The 22,298-nt window shown below is 44.1% G+C and overlaps 1 protein-coding gene across 3 annotated transcripts in view; it reads right to left on the reverse strand.

Moving 5' to 3' along the window:
* LOC113407036 (mediator of RNA polymerase II transcription subunit 1-like) overlaps positions 1 to 12,363 on the reverse strand; it is a 28,437-nt gene extending 16,074 nt beyond the window's left edge. For 2 of the 3 annotated variants that reach the window (XM_029912076.1, XM_029912075.1), the window contains exons 1-6: positions 12,273 to 12,363; positions 9,770 to 9,854; positions 9,416 to 9,470; positions 8,852 to 8,984; positions 7,630 to 7,658; positions 5,182 to 5,404 (exon numbers count right to left, since the gene is read on the reverse strand). In XM_029912076.1, coding sequence (XP_029767936.1) covers positions 5,308 to 5,404; positions 7,630 to 7,658; positions 8,852 to 8,984; positions 9,416 to 9,470; positions 9,770 to 9,854; positions 12,273 to 12,344 — 471 coding nt within the window. In that variant the 5' untranslated portion in view covers positions 12,345 to 12,363 and the 3' untranslated portion in view covers positions 5,182 to 5,307. Of the gene's footprint in view, positions 1 to 5,181; positions 5,405 to 7,629; positions 7,659 to 8,851; positions 8,985 to 9,415; positions 9,471 to 9,769; positions 9,855 to 12,272 lie in introns of those variants that run through there. The other variant, XM_029912074.1, reaches the window with a different exon arrangement.
* Positions 12,364 to 22,298: the final 9,935 nt, after the last annotated feature.

Genomic DNA, 22,298 nt, shown 5'->3' on the forward strand with positions numbered 1-22,298 from the left:
GCCCCCCCCCCGCCCCTGCAGCCTCTGTGCCCCCTGCTCCCCACTCACCCTGCAGCCTCTACACCCCCCCTCCTGCAGCCTCGACACACACACACCCCGCCGCCGCCTGCCCTGCTCCCCCCGCTCACCCGGCAGAGGGAGAAATGCAGGCTCCACGTGGACTAAACACTTCCGCGCTGCTCTGTGGGGAAGGAGGGAGCGGGGAAGGGGGAGGGACTCTGGCTGCTAGAGGCCCTAGTGGCTGCGAGCGGCTTTCAATCAGGCCAGGCGTCCAATCAGCCGCGCCGCACTCCGCAGGAGGGGAAATCCCGGACATTTCTACTTCATTAGAAATCCCCCCCGGAAGGCCATTTAAGGCTGAAAAAGCCAGACATGTCCGGGGAAACCCGGACGGATGGTAACCCTACCTCAACTGTCCCTGCAGAAGAGGGAAGCTTAAAAAGTAGTTATATATTTATATACACACGAGCTATGGAGGTAAATCAGCTCCAGCAATGGCTGGCTGACTCAGAACAGCAGACACAGCAACAACTGTTTGAACAGATGGCACCAGACCAGCAACAGTTGTAGCAACAGATGGCAGAACTATTACCAACTGCTGCTTCTCAAGGCTCCCCCCCTAGAGGAAATGTGTCTCCCACATTTCAGGGGAGCCATTCCAGTCCAGACACTTTCCAAAATGTTAACAAACGATGACCCAGAGTCATTCTTGGTAACTTTTGAAAGGGTGGCCATGGCCTCTCAATCGTCCCCAGCCCCGTGGGCAATCAGCTTGCTCCACTCCTCATTGGGGATGTCCAGGCAGCAGACTTGACGATGCAGTGCCCAGAACTATGAACAAATCAGGATGGCCTTATTGGGTAAACCACAGGCAGCTGACTGGTTTCTGGACAGGATAGGTTACAGGCGGCCCTCTCAGGGTCTGTGGGTAAGATTTCCCTGAAATAGCAAACACACCATTTTAGGCATCCCACCAGCCTCTCGCCCCAACCTACACAGGAACAAAGGCCTAGTGAAAGTTGGAAGGAGGATGCTTCCTCCAAGCTGCTAGAAGACAAAAGGACAGACTCGATAACCTGTTACTGCTATAGACAACAAGTAGCAGTGATAGACTATGAAAGGGTGGATCCCCTGAGGACACAGGAATATCCCCATTTTGCCTTTAAGGCAGACTTGTTGTACTGCGTAGACCAGGAGATATGGACGGAACTACTAATACCCCAGGTATATCATCGCAAGCGTCTAAATTTAGCACACACAACACCATGTGCAGGACAAGATACATTCTAGGATCCTGGCCTGATACTCTTGGCCAGGGGTTCTTAAAGAAGTCAAGAATTTCTGTGCATCATACCCCAAATGCTAAATTAGTGGCCACTAAGCAAGTCAAGCAGGCTCTATTAGTATCCCTTCCTTTGAAGGGGACCTCATTTGAATGAGTAGGAACTGATCTTATAGGCAGAGCCTCTGCTAATCTATTGGGGGCCCTAAGCAGGAATATGTTTGCCCCGCCAACACACACAATACTAAAACAGGCAAGTTCGGGGGCCCCCTTAAGACGCTCGGGGCCCTAAGCAATTGCTTAATCTACTTATGCCTAGCACTGGCTCTGCTTATAGATCCCCTACAGAAGAGCGCCTTTGGGCACTAACATATACTTGTTATTGTAGACTATGCCACCTACTACCTGGCAGCCATGCCACTCCAGTGAACGAATGCCAAGACTATCGCTATCTTCACACGGGTAGAGATTCCCAAAGAGATCCTGACAGACCAGGGAACAAATTTCACATCCTGGCTGATCAGAGAGGTCTGGGAACTACTGAAAGTCAAAGCATTATGCTCATCTGTGTACCATCCGCAGATGGATGGCCTAGTGGAAACATTTAATCAGACACTCAGGAGAATGCTCAAGAAATTCATTATCCAGGCCCACGACATTGGGACCAACTACTCTTGACCCTACTCTCCACCGTCAGGGAAATACCTCAAGCATCACCATGCAAACTGCTATCTGGGCAACAGGCATACGAGACCTGGTATGGGAAACATGGAAAAGCCAGGCTCCAAGAGCTGAAAACATAGTACAATTCTGTCTTAAAGTTATGGGAGTGATTGGAGTTTATGGGGGCATAGGCTAGAGAAAGCCTCAGAGAAGCATAGGAACAACAACATTATAAGAAAGGGGCACAAATGCATGCCTCCCAGCCAGGCAGAGTTCTACTACTACTTCCAAGCGGCAAGGTCCTTATAAGGTGATAAAGAAGGTAGGAACCATGGACTATTTAGTCAGACAACCCGGGAGGAGGGGGGGGGGAGGAACAAGTTTACCATGTAAATTTGCTGAAGCCCTGGAGAGCCAGGGCAAACCTCTTCATCATGCTGAGGAACCAGAACTGGTACCCTAAATTAATGACTACCTAAAAGAAAGCTCAGTGCCCCTCAGAAAGCCTAAACCTGAAGCAAAAAGGAACAGGCATTCCAACTGGTGGCCGCTTTTCCAAAAGTATTCTCAGCATCACCCTGCAAAGACGTCCATGCCCCACCATCACATTAATATAGAACCTGTTAAAGTAATACAGGAAGGGCTGTGAACAATCCCCAACAAATTGATGGGAACCATCAAGAAAGAGCTCAAGACCATGTTAGAACTTGGGGTAATAGAGGAATCCCAAAGTGACTGGAGGAGTCCTATTGTGCTGATTCTAAAGCCGGTCTGCTCACTGCATTTCTATATAGACTTCAGAGAGGTGAATGCAGTTCCAAAATCTGATGCCTACCCCATGCTATGGGTAGATGAACTCTTGTACTAGGCTTCTCCCAACCAGTATATTACCACTCTGGATTTGATGAAGGAGTACTAGCAGATCCCCTTAAGGCCGGACTCTCGGGAGAAGACCGCTTTTCTATGCTGCTTGGCATATTTCATTTTAAGACAACGCCCTCCAGATTACATGGGAAAGCAGCTACTTTTCAACAGTTGATGTGGTAGTGTACTTGAATGACAGTCATTTATAGCAAGAATTGGGATTCCCATCTGAATAAGGTAGCCTCCATTCTCCAATCCCTGAGGGAAGTCAAGTTAATGGCTAACTCCGCTAAATGCACGATAAGAAAACAGGAAGCCCGTTATCTAGGGCACATGGTTGGCGGACAATAAATCTGCCCATTGGTGGCTAAGATTCATGCCTTACAGGCCTACAAGACCCTCACTGCCAAGTCTGGGCCTCCCTAGGTATAGCTGCCTACTACTGTCAGTTCATACCACATTTCAACAACATAGCAGTCCCGCTAACTGATCTAACCAGGGACAACCCCTAAGACAGGTTTTATGGGTGCCCACCTGGGAAAGGGCCTTTCAAGAGTGAAAGGGCATACTCTACAGACACCCAGTGTTGTATTTCCAAACTTCGGGAAGCAATTCATATTGCAAATAGATGCATCAGAGGTAGGACTAGAGGTAGTCTTTCCCAAGAGGTAGATGGAGGAGGACACCTGATAGCATACATCAGCTGGAAACTCTTTCCTCACAAGAAGGTATACTTGGTGATACAAAAGGAATACTTGGCCGACAAGTGAGCGATAGAGAGACCACAGTACTAGCTCCTAAGAAACCAATTCATATTAGTTACCGATCATGGCCCCTTGCACTGACTGAACGTAATGAAAGAGGCAAACCCGAGGATAATGAAATGGTACCTGTCATTACAACCATAAGCTTTCTGGTTACAACATTGAGCAAGAAGTTTGGATAGAAATGCCAATTTTCTGTCAAGAGAAGTAACCTTCACTAGCCAAGGCTGGGCTTTGGCCATAAGGGTTTACAAATGTGGTTTACGAACGCTTTACTGAGCATAGGCAGAAGGGAGAAGAGTCTTTCCCACTTATAGGCAATCAGATGACCATACCCCCACACGTCTGCTAGAACTGCCAGTTGTGGAGGCATGCACCCACAGCTGTGACCAATAAAGAAAGCAAACCCAACTACAAAGGAGGGAGAACAGAAAGCTGGCTAGACCGTCGGGCTCAACGGGTAGTTATCAACGGCTCAATGTCTAGTTGGCATCAAGCGAAGTGCCCCAGGGATTGGTTTTGTTCAACATCTTCATTAATGATCTGGATGATGGGATGGATTGCACCCTCAGCAAGTTCGCAGAGGACACTAAACTGGGGGGGAGAGATAGGGTCCAGAGTGACCTAGACAAATTGGAGGATTGGGCCAAAATAAATCTGATGAGGCTAAACAAGGACAAGTGCAGAGTCCTGCACTTAGGACGAAAGAATCCCATGTACTGCTACAGGCTGGGGACCAACTGGCTAAATCACAGTTCTGCAGAAAAGGACCTGGAGTCTACAGTGAACGAGAAGCTGGATACAAGTCAACAGTGTGCCCTTGCTGCCAAGAAGGCTAATGGACTGCATTAGTAGGAACACTGCCAGCGGATCGAGGAAAGTGATTATTCCCCTCTATTCAGTACTGCTGAGGCCACATCTGGAGTATTGTGTTCAGTTTTGGGCACCTTCCCCCCCCCCTCCCCCCACACACACTACAGAAAAGATGTGGACAAATTGGAAAGAGTCCAGCGGAGGGCAACGAAAATGATTAGGGGGCTGGGGCAGATGACTTACGAAAAGAAGCTGAGGGAACTGGGCTAATTTAATCTGCAGAAGAGAAGAGAGCGGGGGGGGGGGGGATTTGATAGCAGCCTTCAACTACCTGAAGTGGGGTTCCAAAGAGGAGGGAGCTAGGGTGCTCTCAGTGGTGGCAGATGACAGAACAAGAAGCAAAGCTCTCAAGTTGCAGTGGGGGAGGTCTAGGTTGGATATTAGGAAAAACTATTTCACTAGGAGGGTGGTGAAGCACTGGAAGGGGTTACCTAGGAAGGTAGTGGAATCTCCATCCTTAGAGGTTTTTAAGGCCTGGCTTGACAAAGCCCTGGCTAGGATGATTTAGTTAGGGTTGGTCCTGCTTTGAGCGGGGGGTTGGATTAGATGACCTCCTGAGGTCCCCTAGAAAGCTGGGACCCCTAGAAAGACTGCACCAAGGCAAAGATTTCTAGCTTCCCATTGGGAGAAAACCCAATATCCATGTATACTGCTGTGAGCAATTCTATTATACCAATTTCATAATTTCATATTGCAAAAAGAATAAAACCAAAGGCACTATGTACTCAAGATTACCTGTACAGAAGGGACATTGAATAGAGATCTTTTTCCAAAGATTGCAAGGCAAGATATACCTTAGCTTTCATGTCACTAGGAAAGAGAATACGGATTATTAAGAATTAAATAATTGACAAATAAAAGCTAAATTATATTTAAGAGATACAACCTATTTCCTGGAATTTGATACAGATTTAACAGGCCTTCTAGAATCTTTCCAAAGGCATCATAATTCTTCATCCTAACAATAAAGAACAATTATTACAGCCAAAATACCAAAAGATGAATGAAACACACCATACAGCTTTATATAGTGAGGTGGAAATATTTCATACAGTGCATAGAGACAGTGACGTAAACCTGGTTGTAATATTTAGCATTTCACAACGTTGTTAAGAATTTTTTCTTTTTAAGAATATATCAGGAAATGTGACTTGACTCAGGCACAAAGCAATGCAATTAAATTTGACATTACTTAAGTATGCATCACTGAAAGCAATCAACAGGCATGGTATACGTATCTGACAGCTGGAGATGTAACTTATCAGCTAGGAACAGCACTTCTTGACATTTCAATACAGTTAGTCGTGCACTACACTCCCCCATAATACAATGAACCCATAGATAGTTCTTTCATCAAAAGATCTCCAGGATCTCTATTCACACTAGATCCATAACACCCTTGTGAAATAGACAAATTTTTAAAACAGTCTGAATGGGTAAATTGAAACACCGAGGATAAGCAACTTGCCCAAGGATACACAACAAGTCAGCGTTAGGGCCAGGAATAGGACTCAATCTCCTGACTTCACCACCAGACCAAGTTCTCTCTCCAACCAGAAACTTAAGCAAACCATTTAAATTTATCTCTGCCTCAGTTTTCCCATCTAGAACATGGGGATAGCAATACTTCCGTACTTCACAGGCACATTTGTTAATCTTATTTCACCAGTGGTTTGAGGCCCACAAATGTAAGATGTTATAAAAATGGAGAAGTATTATTACATTAAATGTAATACTACTTAATAGGGTCCACCATTAGCCAATTAAAGACCATAAAGTAATGAATATCTGAGATGGAGTTAGATTGAATGGTATACTCTAACGGGGTGGTTTAGTGTACTTTCCGCCTTATCCCTACATATTGTAACTACACATCACCTTTTAAGATCATAATTGGGAGCAAAATGTTTGATGCACTTTATAAAGGTACTACTACCAAAGGTGAGTGAGAAAAAGAAAGTTTTGAACTCAGCTAGCTATATTATGAAATTAGAGATGCTAATCGTTCAGTTTGAGACAAATAGAGTTTAAGATGACCAATGTGCAATGCAGGCCCTCAAGTAGAAGGAAGAAAGAGGATACCTCTGTCCATTTCCCACCCATCCTTGTCCTTTTTATTCCAGTAGAAAACTTATGTGAGATACCACAGCCACTGAAATATACTCATTGGAAAGAGCAGTTGACCAAATTTGTTTTTTAAGTATATTTTAAAATCTAATGAGCTTTTCAGCTGGTCTTTAAAATGAAGGTCACTTGGAACAGGAAATGTTTGGAACAGGTCAAGAAATATTTGGCAATAAGAATTTTTAAATCCATTGCACAACATCCTCTAGAAATATCACTAGTGGGAATGTGAAGACCCTTTCTCCCCTTTACATGATGAAAAAGAAACAGATTATTCTGATTTATTTGCACTGCCACAGTAGAAGATTGATGAAGAACTGAAAAAAAAAAAAGGGGGGGGGGGGAAAAAATCGAGGGAGTGTCAGTTCAGGGTCTGAATACAACAAAAGCTAATCTATATAGCAATAATATTTGGAAAATCATTTTAAGAATCCATATGTTTCATTACTAGCCAAAAACCAGTTTGTACAATTTTTTATGTATTGTCCACTCTTTAATAAGCAAGGGTTTAAATTGTGTTATGTAGCCCTGCAGTCCTTATAAGATAAGCACACATATTACATGTGTTCAGCTGATAGAAAGAGCCAATACACATTGTTAAATTTAATGGAGCCGCATCTGCTTACAGAAGCTTGCACTCCAGAAGTGAACATACCTTTTCCCTGCAGTTATTTTCTAAGCTGTGTTTGTATTTCCTCCCCTTTAGTTTACAGACTATAAAGAATTAAAAAAACAAAAAAGCCCTCTAATATGAAGCATTAAAGCGGATTTTTTTATATTTTTAATATAGATATGTTTAAACAAGGACATTGTTTTAATTTCTTATCAATCACTTTCTGGTTTCATACTTAAAAATATAAAATTATTTTTAAAAAAAAATTCAAGTTTTCAGCAATATGTAGCTTCCTGATATTAGGATATTTAGAAGAGAAAACTCTTGTACTATTCCCTTTAAAATACAATGCTAACTTAAATGTTTCAGACATTATTTTCAAAATAGGTTCAGGACTATTAAATAATTCCCTTTAATCAGCCAAGGAATTCTAAGCAAGTCTATACCTTAGAAGCTGCACTAGGTCATCACAAACCTAGAGAAAATAAATAAATAAATAAATAAAATAAAAAAGGTCAAACTTTTCTAGCAGCCTTTATGAAATACCTCTGTAAACATTTTACTGGTGACAATAACATTCTTCATTATTTTACTCAACAATAATTTCCTCCCAGAAATCAAAGTCATATTATATAGTTAGTTATGCCAGAATCTTAATATGAGAATACTAGGAAAAGAGAATGGCTGTGTGACTGATAACTACCCAAGATAACTCATTTGATAAATTCTATTTCTAAAATCCATTTGCTAGTTTTTTTATTGGCAACTATTGTGGTGCGGTTCTCTGAATATGTACTTCCATTCTTAATAAGATAACCCATCATAAATGACAGATTTTCCTCGCGAGACACATTTGTTCCAGTTTATTTTGAGTTAATTTGTATTCTTTTCAGATTTTTGGGCTGACTCCCCTGAAGTCTTCCACACTTCCATTTAGCCTCAGAACAGTAGCACTGGCAGCGGCAGCACAAGTTTCTCCACACTACCCTGCAGGTTGTTTCGCCTAATAACAAACAGCAGCACCAATGCTTGTAGTACACAGTGATGTTCTATCAATATTTTAACAAGGAACTCCCAGGGAAAAAAAAAAAAAAAAAAAAAGATTCCCCTGTAATAATCCCCATTAGCAGGAATGTGTGCACGTGTATTGAAGATGTCTGAGAAATTCTCACAATAATTAAAATACCCCCTCTGGGAATACATATTAAACTGCACTTTACTGGAATTCTTAGCACCTGAGGAATATATTTAGTATGTTGAACATAACTTTTGTAGGGCTTTAAGAAGGGATAGATATCTGGGGAAGGTCTGGATGTAGCAATATTTAAAGAGGAAGTATGAAGCAGAGAAATCACCCCTCTTCCCTTATGCTTGGTGGTAGAATTTTAACAAACTCACAAGAGCTCCCTACAACACATTATAGTACTGTGAAGATGTAAAATGCAGTACAAAAACATTACCTAACTAGGAGAATAGCTCAGCCTGCCTACCTGTTGAATCACTGTCCTTTAAAATGCTAAAAAGGATTCCAAGTATCTTATTTGGTGTTTTTCCAGCCAGTTACAAAGATCCCATTATGAGTCACTTTCAGAAAAAAGCCATAAAAACAAGATTATGTTTTGTTACACAAGAAGCATGATAAAAAAAAAGAAAACAGATCAACTTTACCACAGGAGCTTCTCCAGGGTGAGCCAATTTTACATCTATCACCTTTCCATCTTTCTCCAACTGAACTTCTACATAGAACATGTCTGATGTTAAATAGCAAGCTGTCCCATTGGGGCTTATGTGAGATTTCAACCTACAGAAAAGGAAAAAGCATCATATACCTGGAAGTTTTGTTGTGTGAAGAAAGAAGGCCAGTTTATTTTATTTGGAAATGTTTACCGCTCTAAAATAGCTGTTCCTTGGCTTAGCATCTGATAACTATCCAACTAGAGAACGTACTTTTGGTCTTCTCTTCTGTGATTTGCATTATTAATGTGTTTAGCAAATATTTACCTTAGTCTTCGCATGGCTTCCTCAACCCCACCAGAACAACCACTTCTAAGAATGCCACAAATAACTCATTAAGAGGACACAGTTACGTATCCTCTTTTTGTTCCACATAACATAGCCCATTAGAATGCCAATCCAAGAAAGTTAACAAAATGTTAAGTCATCCATATGGTAATTCTCACTGGATTTGAGGTAGTTCTGTTTCATTTACATTTAACGCATAAACAAACTTACCCCCTTTGTTTGGATAAAAATTCCAATCTGCTCATCACAGTAGACAAAGATTTAGCTGAAAAGGGGAAATTATTTAATCAGATTTCAATGTACTAGAAAAAAAAATGGCAAATTATTTTGCTTCAGAAAGTATGATTTAACTAGTATAGATAATACAAGAGAGAACGTCTACCCTCTGTGTTTATACAGTTCCTAGCACAATAGAATCTTAATCCTGATTGGAAGCATCTATTCATATCGAGGTCATGCCCAATCAACCACTACTCCTCTCTCCTCCTACCTTCCCTCCACTCCGATACAGCTATTTCATGGAATGTTTAACAATGGATTATGAATTTTCTTGCATCTTGTTACCATTTAAAGTCCTCTGTATCTTCTCCAAGCAAGAGAGTAAAGGATGATGTGGGGTAACACTAATGGAACCTCGAGGTGGTTTATCCTAGCACAATAGGGGAGGAAAAAAAGATAATTTCAAACGTCACCAGTCAAAAAGAAACTGGATTCTGTGTATGAATTAGAAAGATTCAAACCCAATCCAAAATAAAAGCAGCAGCTATTTCACTCCAAAAAGAATTCTGTAATTTCACATGGAGGTGAAAGCAGTTCACCACAGCTCTGATTCTGCAAACTCTTACACACGAGTAACTTTATGCATAGGAGTAATAATAATACCCAGCTCTAGAGTAATCCCATTGAACTAAATGGACTGACACTCTCACACTGTAGCAATTGACTTAAAGCCTTTTTTAATTATTTGTATTACCATAGCACCTACGAGCCCAAGTTGTGGAGCAGGACCCTACTGTGCTAGGCGCTGTACAAACAGAGAACAAAGAGCTTATAGTCTAAGTACTTAAAATAGCACAGGGACTGCTATCCATAAACTCTTTGGGCCAAATGCAGGCCTTGTTTGATAATCTGAATTACTTTCACCAGGCTTCCTAGGGGCCAATCCAGAAGTCTTTACTGAGTTCTTGGCTTCAGGAAGAGTGTGTCTGAGTAAAAAATGAATGAGCACTAAATAAGGACTCATTTGTGTAAGCATTTACAGGATCAGGGGCCAAGTTCTATTTGAAAATGTGACGTTAATTAGAAATTAGGATCTCCAAAGCCTCCTTGCTGGCAGGCACTGTCTAAAGACCTTCAAAATCAATCAGCAAAATTATGTTCTCATTTTTGTTAAGTGGATATTTTAGTTAAATATTAATAAAAAGCATCGAAGGAGGACATGGACACAAATGTGATTTGCTCTTTCTAGGCAGTATTCATGACTGTGCTGGAGACACTTAAATACAGTAACCAACATGGAGAACCAAAACAACTAGTACCTTAAAAGTTAAAATTATAAAAGATAATCTAAGTAGGAGCCTCCCAACTGACCCGCAGTCCCCCATGAATGGCCAATCCTGAGCTCCTTACGTAGGTCCTAAGCCAGCAATGATTTATGCACATGCTTAACTGGAACTATTCACATTGCGTAGAGTTAAGGATGTGTCTAAGGGCTGGTCTACACCCAGCCGCTAGTTCGGCGGCTGGGGATCGAAGTTCTGGGTTCGACTTATCGCGTCTGGTCTGGACGCGATAAGTCGAACCAGGAAGTGCTCGCTGTCGACTGCAGTACTCCAGCTCAGCGAGAGGAGTACCGCGGAGTCGACGGGGAGCCTGCCTGCCGCGTGTGGACCGCGTCTGAACCGCAGTAAGTTCAAAGTAAGGTATGTTGACTTCAGCTACGTTATTCACGTAGCTGAAGTTGCGTACCTTACTTCGATTTGGGGGGTTAGTGTAGACCAGGCCTAAGTCTTTGTGGGGTCACAACCTTAGGGCTCGCTCATTCTTTACCAGGGGTCTCAAACACGGAGCCTACCCTGCCCCCGGTGCGCGTCGGGCCGGAGCTCACCCCCCGAGCCCCTCCTGCACCCCGACCCCCCTGCTGCACCCCGACCCCCCTGCTGCACCCCACACCCCAACCCACTGCCCTGAGCCCCCTGCTGCACCCCTCCTGCACCCTGACCCCGTGCTGCACCCCGCACCCCACTGCCCTGAGCCCCCTGCTGCACCCCTCCTGCACCCTGACCCCCTGCTGCACCCTGACCCCCTGCCCTGAGCCCCCTGCTGCACCCCACACCCCTCCTGCACCCCAACCCCCTGCCCTGAGACTCCTGCCACACCCTGAATCCCTGCCCTGAACCCCCTGCTGCACCTCGCACCCTCCTGCACCCCAACCCCCTGCCCTGAGCCCCCTGGCCCCCTGCCGCACCCCTCACCCCAACTCCCTGCCCTGAGCCCCCACCACACCCCTCCTGCTCCCCCTGGGGGCAGGGAGGAGGCGGAGTTGGGGTGGGGATTTCAGGGAAGAGGTTGGAATGGGGGCAGGGAAGGGGTGGGAAGAGGCAGGGCAGGGGCGAAGGGGTGGAGTGGGGGCGGGGCCGAGGGCAGCGTTGGGGAGGTGTCAGTAAATGCGGCCCTTGGGCCAATGTACTAGTCCTCATGTGGCCCTCTTGGTCATTTGAGTTTGAGACCCCTATTCTTTACTGAAGTCAAAAACGGAGTGAAGACCTCAAGCCCCTAAGAAGTATTATGAAAGTTGCTAAGATTATCAAACAAGGCCTGCATTTGGCCCAATAGAGTTAATGGAAAGCAACTCCCTGCACTGTTTTAAAGTATCCATGTCAATTGTAAGATAAACAGAAGTCAGGCTTTCATAGGTGTAAGAAAGCTCCATGAAAAAGCTTCACCTTAAAAGAAAAAAAAAGTCCCAGAAAAATTTCAGATTAGTTAGAGACATTTCTGTTGTTTGCCCTTTGGTCAAACACCCTCATCTTATCCAGCTGCCAACAAACTTGCTGATATTTCTTACCATGCAAAGACGTACAAGTTTCAGAGTTTCAATCCATGGTTTTTGTGCATATTTTAGATGCAGCTTGTCCATTAAAGCATTTATTGAAATAAGTTTCACAGGATCTGGAAAATATTTTGAAATTTTCTAACATGCAATACTGTATTTTACAGGTTACTTTATCAGTAAAAAGAAAATGGTTTGTTCATTATACCCATTCTACTTAAACTGTATAGATAAGTTCATAGATGTTGCACTTCAAGAAAGGAAACAGAGGAAAGATGGATTTGAATTTTGTATACAATAATTTAATCATAATAGGCAATGTTGAAATTTCTCAGGGTGCATTTCTGTGTGTTAGCTTTGTTTTTCTACATCTTTCAGGGCTTTGTGCAGGCAAATATAGACTTCACTTCCATGTGGACAGAACCTCATGCCAACATGGAGCTCATTGAAGACTTAAGGCTTAATTAGCCTACAGAGATGGGCAAACGGGGCAGACCCTGTCTTGATCCCTGGTACAAGGGGCAGCAGCAGAGGGAGAAAGGCAGTCCCTGACGGACAGGGAGAAGGGAAAACAAAAACCACCTCTCGGGGGCTGTCAATGGAAAAGGAAACAAGACAACCCCAGGGCCGGCAGTGACATGGGAAGAGGAAGGGGTGGGAACTGCAACAGGAACAGGATCAGGACCAAGGGCAGGAACCAGACTGAGATCAAGGCCCCGGCAGCTAAGCCACCACAATGCTGCACCTCTTGACCAGGCATGGGGATCAAGGGATGGGTATAGGTAAGGGGTCCTCTATGAAGTCAGGCCGGGGTGCCAGGGTAGACTTGGCACCCTCAGTCTCTCCCCCCACTCTCCACAACAAAACAGCAGTCACCACCGCAGGCGCAGAGAAGATACAACCACTCAGTCCAGTAATAGTACCCCCCTCCACAATGTCCTGCAGCAGCTCCACACACAGCTCCCCTTCTTCTTCCAGGACACCAGCAGCAGCCTGAGAAGCAGCTGCAGCCAGCCAACCAACTAGCCAAGAGACCCAAGGATGGTAGCAATGGTGGGGTGGGTCACTCCTCTCTGGAGAGCAGGCCACCAGGGCCCTGCAAACAACAGCCAGGGAGACAACAGGAGGGGTCTGACCAGGGGAGAAGCAGGGAAACAGCAGCTGCCCCAAATGAGAGCTGATATCTGACCCCACACTCTGATCCCTTAAGCATTAATTAGGTCCACCTGTAGATTATGGAATGAGTATAGGAAGCATTCAAACTGGCTCCACCTCTGTGGCATTGGATGGGGGATCAGTGGTGGGAAACAGAGCCCAGGCAGGAAGGTCCAGGAGCTATCCTGACAATAAATGTCACTTGGTGCAACCAGGAGCATTCCAAACACAAAAAGAATGTCCTTCCTCCCCCAAGAGTAAAAGTCACTCCCAACAGTTGGAGAGGGAAGTATCTTCCGATCATCCTCATTGATTGAGCTCATAACCACATTGCAAACTTTCTAGAATAATATCAGAAGGGAGGAAATTCCTCTCCCTCCCCCAGCTCACAGGTGGGGATAATAGAGGGGACACAGAGGGAAAGAGGGACTTTTTACACACAGCTTTCCTAGTTGTGCATGATGCCGCTGCGCACAGCTGCCTGCCCCCACTGCATTCAGTGCAAGCACACTACGCACGTGGGAGGGATTTGGGGCAGGGTGTGCAATGCACCCTCAGAACACAAGCGGCTCGGACTGGAGGGGGGTTGTTGGGGGACACACTGGCAGCTTGAGAGGCTAGGGGCAAGCAGGAGCTCAGATCCCAAGTACTGAACATGTGGAAGTGGTTTGCGGGTAAACAAAGCAACCACATCTTCCCTGTCTACTCAGCTCCGCTGAGCGTGTAAAACCCCCAGCCTCAGGAGCGACCAGAGCCCCAGCCCTGCTACGCTTTCCTCTCAGGGCCAGCACGCCCCCAGGCCACCCTGCCCCCGGGCCACCCTCATTTACCAGCATCCTGGGACCCTGCCTCACTGCCGCAGGAACCTGGCTGGGGCCAGGAGCAGAGGGACACCTGCTCGCTCCTCTCCTTGGGACTGGGGAGAAGCTGCATCCTCTGCATCTCCAGGCTGTTTGCTGGGCTGGGTCCTTACTCCTCAGCCGCTGCCCCCCGGATACTTGCAGCAGCAGCTGTGGCCCATTCACTGGAAATGCTTCTTAATGAGCCGGAGCCACAGAGGGCACGTGAAGAGCCCGTGAGTCTCCCCCACACTCAGCGCAGCCCCAAGCCGGGGGCTGCTGCTCTCTCCAGTAGGGCAGACAAGGTGACCGAGAGAGATTTTAAATGTCTCATTCACACACAGTAAAACCCTATCCCCGCCCCTTCCCGAGAGAGAGCCTAACACACGGCAAATCCCCTCCCACTTACCTACTCCATCCCTCAGAAGGGGGAAACGGAAACTCCTGACAGCAAAATGCCCGCCCCTTAGCCCAGCCTCAGGAGAGGAGACACAAAGCAAAAGCTCATCCTTCATATTTTGTTCCACCCCCGAGATAACAGAGATTGCAACACCCCATCTCCCTCCCAATCAGGGATTTCCCTACACTCCTTCCCAGTTTAGTCATTTTCCAACCCCTCCCTGTAAATTTGAATACCCCCTCTAATTTCAATTCCCTAGGGAAAGTACTGTCTCCCATCATTTTGCGCCCCAGGAGGGGGAATATATAAACACATGGGGGAGGAATTCATAAAAAAGCAGTTAGGCTCCCACACCACAGCTGCCCTTCCAGTCTAGGAGCTGGAGTAAAGGATGTAACCCTCCATGCCATTTGCATGGTGTCCAACTGCCATTGGATTTGGGGCCCAGCGGCTGTTCCCCAGGCCAGTTTCCACTATTTCTCTTCATACTTCCTCTGTGGGCCGCAAGGACCCGCACCACTCCCACACAGAGCACAAGGGATGGGCTGTGGTCCCCCAACACCAGGCTTAATCTCAAGCACTATCCTTAAACTTCGTCCCCAAACAGAGGAGTTATGGAGTCTTTGCTCTGAAGGGCAGCCCAACACTGGAAGGAATGCAGTACTGCCTGAAGGTGTCTTGTCTACATCATATGGTACTGTTTAGATGTATGGTACTATTTGCCTTTGTTCTTTTGTTTGTTTTAAACAATGCCTTCACACCATTATCACCACTCATACTGTGAAGTTAGACTCATAACATATAAAAGTACTGGTCCTGCAAACACTTAAGTGCCTGAGTAGGATGTGAACAGTCCCATTGACTTCAGTAGGATAACTCAAGTTACGCAGTAAGCGTTTGCAGGATCAGGGCCATGGGCCTAGTTTGGAGGTGGCAGGGGGGTATTCCTCCCCCAAAACTGCAAGCATCGGGGAGGCTTGGAATTTGTCCCCACCCACATGTGGCTCCTTTGGCCTGACTGGAACTCTCCCCTCTCCCCCCCCCCAAATATAGAAGTCAAACTATGCCTATGATCAGGGCCTAATAGTCTTGTGGGAAGTGGGACAAACCTTTGACAATCAGGGCCTTATCCCAAAATACCGGGACAGGTGCCAGAACCACAGAATACAAACAAATGTATTTTAAGCATGCAGTAGGGTGAAGTTACATGCTTAAGTCACAGTTTGCAAAATGAGGTGCTCATTTATGCTGAAGATGTAATTAAGTGAATGCCCAGCTACCCAATTGTTTCTGTACTCTTATTAGGTATACTTTAGTCTCAGCCTCTGAAGAGCTACAGTTTGAAATTTTTTGAAGTGACTTCCAATATAATTGCCAGCTTTACCTGTGAAAAACAGGGCATCTGTTTGAAAATTTAGGGCAATTTTTTTCCCGGCAATTCCAGAGAATCATTCTTTGGCTCAGATTTGTTTGAATTTCTTACTGAAAAACAGGCTTCCTACTAGTCAAGATCTGTTTGATGGCCTGAGTGAAATGAGTTGAAATCTCAGTCTAATTCTACTGAACATAAATGTATATCACATAATACACCACAACAATTAGCAGTACTGAGTACTTCAGTGATAATTTTCATCAGAGAGGCCAAGGCTCCTGGGCCTGATCCAAAGCCCACTGAAGTTAGAGAGTTTTTCCATTGACTTTGATGGGATTTGATCAGGCCTTGAATGAGCATGCAGAATGAATTGCCCTCTCACCCTACAAAAGAGAATGCCTCCAAAATATAGTGAGGCTTGTGCTGCTTGCCTTCTCTGGTAGCAGCTGCTCTGAGAATAGAGGATTTAAGCCTCCAGTGCTCTCAATCTAGCACTGTTCATAAGCTTAAAATTCACTTTAGACATTTTTGTAAAAAAGAGGATAAAAGAATCTTTTCTACTGGGCTTGAATTTTCATCACTTTATTTAGATATTATATTTTGTGCTGCCTGAATATGGATGTTTTGTTGCCAACCCTTTGTAGGGATGCTGCTTGTCTCGGAACAGTGCTTCTCTGCTGGGCTACATAAAAATAATAACGTGCGCTATCATTATACACAAGTAAGGGGAGCTTATATATTGATTGAAAGCTCCTCACATGAAGCTATTGTTCAGACATGTACAGAACTATTGTATCAAGTTATCATACGCAAGAGCAGAGTTAGAAATGTTAAATAATTAAAAAGAAGCCAGTTATAGAATTACAAAAAATGAAATGATTAAGCTGTGTCATTAAAAAAATTAAAGGCAGCAGGCCAAACTCTATTCTCAATACATGAGATGATTGGAATCGCCATACCAGATCAGAGCAGTAGGCCCTCATCTAGTCTAGCCTGTCTGTGACTGTGGTAGGTAACACCAGCTTCTGATGAAAAAACCTTGCAGTGAGTAATTGTGGAATAACGCCCCCTCAGGGAAAGTATCCTCCTAAATCTGAATAGTTAGAGGTTGGTTTACACCCCAAAGCTTGTGGGTTTATATCTCTTCCAGAGCTCTTTTATAAATTAGTAATTACTATTATTACTCTGTTTGCTGTGTTGTTGTAGCCATGTTGGTCCCAGAATATGAGAGAGGTAAGGTTATTACTCTGGTTAGTCTTGTTATACTTTTCCAAATCCTGCTAAGTTCCTGGCCTCGATGATCTCTTGGGACAATGAGTTTCACAGGATAATTGTGCATCAAATGAAAGAAAAAGTACTTTCTTTGATCAGGTTTGAATGTATTACTGTAGTTTTCCCGTTTCATTGAATGTCCCCTTGTTCTTGTGTAACCCTTCTGCCCATCTAAGTTGGCAGCAACAAGGGCCGGGTTCTGTATCTAGGGGTTCCGTTTCAATAACACAATGCAAAACCGGCTCGAGCCCCCACCCAGTGACCTGGGACAATTACATACCACCCCCCTGGGTACCTCTAAGAGGCAATACTTCCCCTCTCGCAAGCACGGAGTCTGAGTGTAGCAGAAAATGTTTAATAACATGAGGTAAACGACATCAGCATAAAATTGGAAAAACACCACCAACAGGATTCATAACACAAACCATGAGCAAAAACCCACCCCAGCAAATTGGGCTGTGTCCTTTCCCTTTGGTTTTTTGAATCCAGCAACCCAAAAATCACCCAGAGTACCCAAAGTCCAACACCCCCAAAGTCTCTTGGGTCCAGCAACCACCCAAAGTCCCAAAAGTCCAACAACCCCCGAAGTCTCTGTCCCTGGTCAGTGCAGCCCCAGAGTAAAAGCGGGGGGCACGCAGGGTGTTAAGGGGCACCTTACATGATCCGAGGCTGACCAGCCGTCTGTTTCTCCATGGGGGTTCCGCCGCAGCCTTCACCACAAGCCAGTCCACTTTCCTGCCACCCCACGAACTGCTCCGTTCCACTCCACTCTGCTCTGCTCCGCTCCGCTCACCGACCTGTGAGCCGTTCCAGCCGTCCCCGCAAACAGCTCCGCTCGCCGTTCCTTGGGTCACTCCAACTGGCCCCGCAAGGCTCCACGCTGCTCGCTGCTCCTCCAGTCGTCCCCACAACTTGCTCCACCAGCTGCTGAGCAATATAGCTTCAGGCTCCCCCACTAGTTAACAAAGCACTCAGTGATCTCAGCTCTTAATAACATTAGCTCTTTTGTGATTTCAGCTCTTAGCGATTTCAGTAGGGGAGCCCCAGTGCTGGTGCACCATTGGCCCAAAGTGAATTCAGCTCAGCAGCCTGTAACTAGACTCTTAAGGGAATCAAAGTTAGCTCTGACATTCAACAGTGGAGAGAGGAGGTGGTGCAATTGGTGTTTCAAACCCTCAGAGGGGGCCCATACCATCAGGTACAAATACCTGTCCCCATCCTCTCTCAATTCACTGGGTTTTGTAACCCATGCCCCTTGTCAAGCAAGTGCTACTTAGGTAATGGTGAAGGACTCACTCAGTCCTTCTGTCATACAACAGTTCCACCGGCCTTGATTCACAGAATCAGGGTAACAAAACTTTATTCTTCCTGCCCCAATAATAGAGAAACTGGGGATCCCACACCAGCCAAAGTAACCACTTTCAGTTGCGGTGTTTCAAGCCAGGCGAGTGGGTGTGCCTATGCAAACAAGACCAGCCCCTGGAGTTCTTTTCCACACTCGCCATAATTCACCACCAGATGTCAGGGTAGCGCTCATCCTGACTCTGCTTACACTTGTTTTCTGCAAAAGGATCAATACACATTCTCAATCAATACACCAGCATGAATCCAAAATAACTATTGGCTTCAGTGAAGTTACTCCAGATTTGTGACCGTGCAATAGGGACAAAATTTGGCCCCTGGTTCACACTCAACAATATTTTTAATAAGAGCAATTTGGACAAGGTTTGGAGATTTTGATTTTTTTTAATGTAATGTAGTGGATTGTTTGTTTTTCTATTAATAATATGCCCAATATAGAAACTTTGCATATGAATCTTACACGTAAACAATAAATCAGTAATACATTTCTTATCAGACTTGTTCAAATACTTTCTCAGTTCTTTTCCCAAGAGAGGAAAAAAGCCCTTTCTATATGTAAGTCCTCAGTTGGATGGTGGTGGATTGGAATACAACAGCTGCATAACAGCTCACAGTAACTTTACACAAATAATTTAAGACAGCAGGTAAAAGTCACTGTGTACATTTGAAACTACAGAAGATATTTAGGTATGCAAAATATGATTGCCTGAACTGATATTTGGCCAGGACATAAAGGTTAACACCCTGTTCTTTCAAAAAGTTTCATGGAACATAAAATAATCAGAAATGGTTAGAACCTAGTTTTAAATCTCATTCAAAAGACAGAATAATGCCCTCTAGCATCTTGCTGGAGCACTGGTCAATATCCACCAAAACTACTGAACAACCAACAGCATTTCCTAACATAGCCTGGCCAGTCTTCCATTTTAGCACTAGCTAAACTCAACCCTGCTTAGCTTTCAAGAACAAGGTCACAGCCTAGACCTTTATGGCTAAAGGCCATGAACATTACACTGTAGCTTTTAATCCTTCATTTACTCACTACCTCATATCTACAATTACAGTATAGTGTTTTGTACATGAGAAAGGATTTTTTCCCCCAGTATCAAAATCTCAGTGCCTGTATTTTGCTTCACTAGAACTATATAGGCTGATTCAATTTCACTTCATAACTTATAGAATCAGCCTCTTAGCTCTCTAAGTCTACAGTGTGAGCCACTTAACTCTGCTAAACTTTGGCTGCTTTTCTCTCACCTATCATTATCACACAATCCCATCTATTGGAAGGCTAAGGCTTTAGAGACAGACATGGGACAAAAATAGTTTTGTGGCAAATGATCATGAATGTAAAAATGAAATTACACTAGTTTATCTAATAGACATATTTTTCAATCTGGGAATAACTGGGAAGTGTCAAACATTCCTGCATGATGGCAGCACTGCTGTCCCCGAGTATTCATTGTTTGGATCGCCTTTCCCATGTATAATTCCTCTCCAGACCCTGGTGTGAATAACCTCATGAATGAACACACACACACACACATACAGAGTTTTCTTTGGCAAGGTTTTAGGGGCCACAGGAATGACTGATTACTGGTACAGGCAGGGCTGGCTCCAGGTTTTTTGCCGCCCCAAGCAAAAAAAAAAAAAGGGCCGGAGTGCCATGCCACCCCAGAGGGCCAGAATGCTGCCTCTTGAAAAGTGCCGCTGGTGGCTAGAGCTGTCCCTGGGTACAAGAACTATTTTCTTGCTCATCCCCCCATCTCCAGTCCTTCTAACCTTTACTACAGAATTTTAATAATTAAGGGCCATATTCTACCACTTTTATTCATGTTGAGTAGTACCTTATTCAGTTGAAATCAATGGAACTACTCATAAATGGCCTGATCCAACACTCACTGAAGTCCATGGATTAGCTCCAGTTGAATGCAATGGGCATGCAATCAGGCTCAGATTAAGGTATTCGTGCAGAATTGAGCAGAATTAAAATTACAAGGATATATTTTAGGTCCAAACTGAAAATGTTACATCTGGAAGAGAAAATAAATGGGAGATCAAGGGACAGCTGAGATGGAAATTCAGGAAGGGCAATAGGTAGGAGGGATAAAGATCACTTGGGGGATAGAGGGAAGGAGCTAGGGTGACGAGACACTTACAGAATAATAATACATAGCTCTTACATGGTGCTTTTCATCTGTAGCTTTCAAAGAGGTCAGTATCATTATCCCCATTTTACAGATGAGGAAATTGAGGCACAGGAGGGAAAAATGACTTGCACCAGAGGTAGGTCCTGAATCTAGCTTTTCTAAGATTAAATCCAGTATTCAATCCACTAGGCCACACTAGAATAGAGATAAGGTGAGGAAGACATGAAGGAAGAAAAAAGTAAGTAGCTGGTGAAAAATAATGGACTAACACAAGGGGAAAGGATGTAAAATAATTAGTGGTAGAGTGAAAACATGAATAGGCAGAAGAGGAAAAAATGGAATAGAGAGAAGAGAAAATACAGCTATAGAAAGGAATGAAAAAAGAAATAGCAAGAAAATACATACAAATTTAAGAGCAGAAACGTATCTATTTTATTTAGCATATTTTTATGGTATTATCATGGTAGAAAAGGGACAGCTGAAAGGACAGAGGGTCTACTTTAAGCCTGTGGACTTAAGCTACTGTTGGGCCAATAGTGGGTTGGAAAGGAGTCTTCAGACTGAAATGTTCTGGGTGAACTTGACTAGGATCTTCTCTCTCTTTCTCTCTATATGCAGAGAAGAAGAGAAACTGTATGTGATGCGTATAAAAGTTTTATTGGTATAGTTTTGGGATGGACATATTATTCAGGCATGATGACGCCATGAGTGAGTAATGTAGGTCACTCCAATCCAGTACCAGTAAAATCTTTATACCATACGTCACTGTCACATCATCCCTATGTGCTATAAACTTACAAAGTAACTATTAACTAATATCTTTCCAGAAACTCATAACATTTTCTCAAATAGCTTTTATAGTCATAATAATGTTGCAATTTCTATGTTCTGATTTCTCACAGTCTGTCAAGTGCTATATCCCATTGAAAGTAGAGCATTCCTGGCAATCTAGTGAGATGAAACTACTCCTCCTAGCCCTGATGATTCATGAAATATCTGACTTTATACCTGCCAATACTCCTGAACTAATTATTTTACACTGCATCTCAGGCTTCTGAGCTTCTCTATACACTCAAAGAAGAAAACATTTTGGGACAAGAAAAATGGCTTTTATTTGAAGTGTAACTGAAGTTTTGGAATGCTAGAAGTTATACAGCAGAGAGAGATTATTGGGCAGAGTACAGATGATAAATGCAATTTATCTCACTACCCTGCAATTTATTACAGTAATACCACATAGATTTGGGGTGTTCACAATCTGGACCTGAATTTTGCATCCTGAACATATCTAATCTTTATTATTTGTTTGCATATCAGTAGCACCCCAACTGATTGATATCCAGATCCCATTGTACCTGGTGCTGTGCAAAAGCGTAAGAGATCATCCCTGCCCTAAAGGGCTTACACTCTAAATAGATAAGTCAGAGAAAGGGAGTGAAGGGAAACAGAAGCCCAGAGAGGTGAAGGCCAAGATCCTCTAAGGTGTTTAGGTGC

The sequence above is a fragment of the Terrapene carolina genome, unplaced genomic scaffold, assembly GCF_002925995.2.
Source record: "Terrapene carolina triunguis isolate 2854851 unplaced genomic scaffold, T_m_triunguis-2.0 Scaffold182, whole genome shotgun sequence".
NCBI lineage: Eukaryota > Metazoa > Chordata > Testudines > Emydidae > Terrapene > Terrapene triunguis.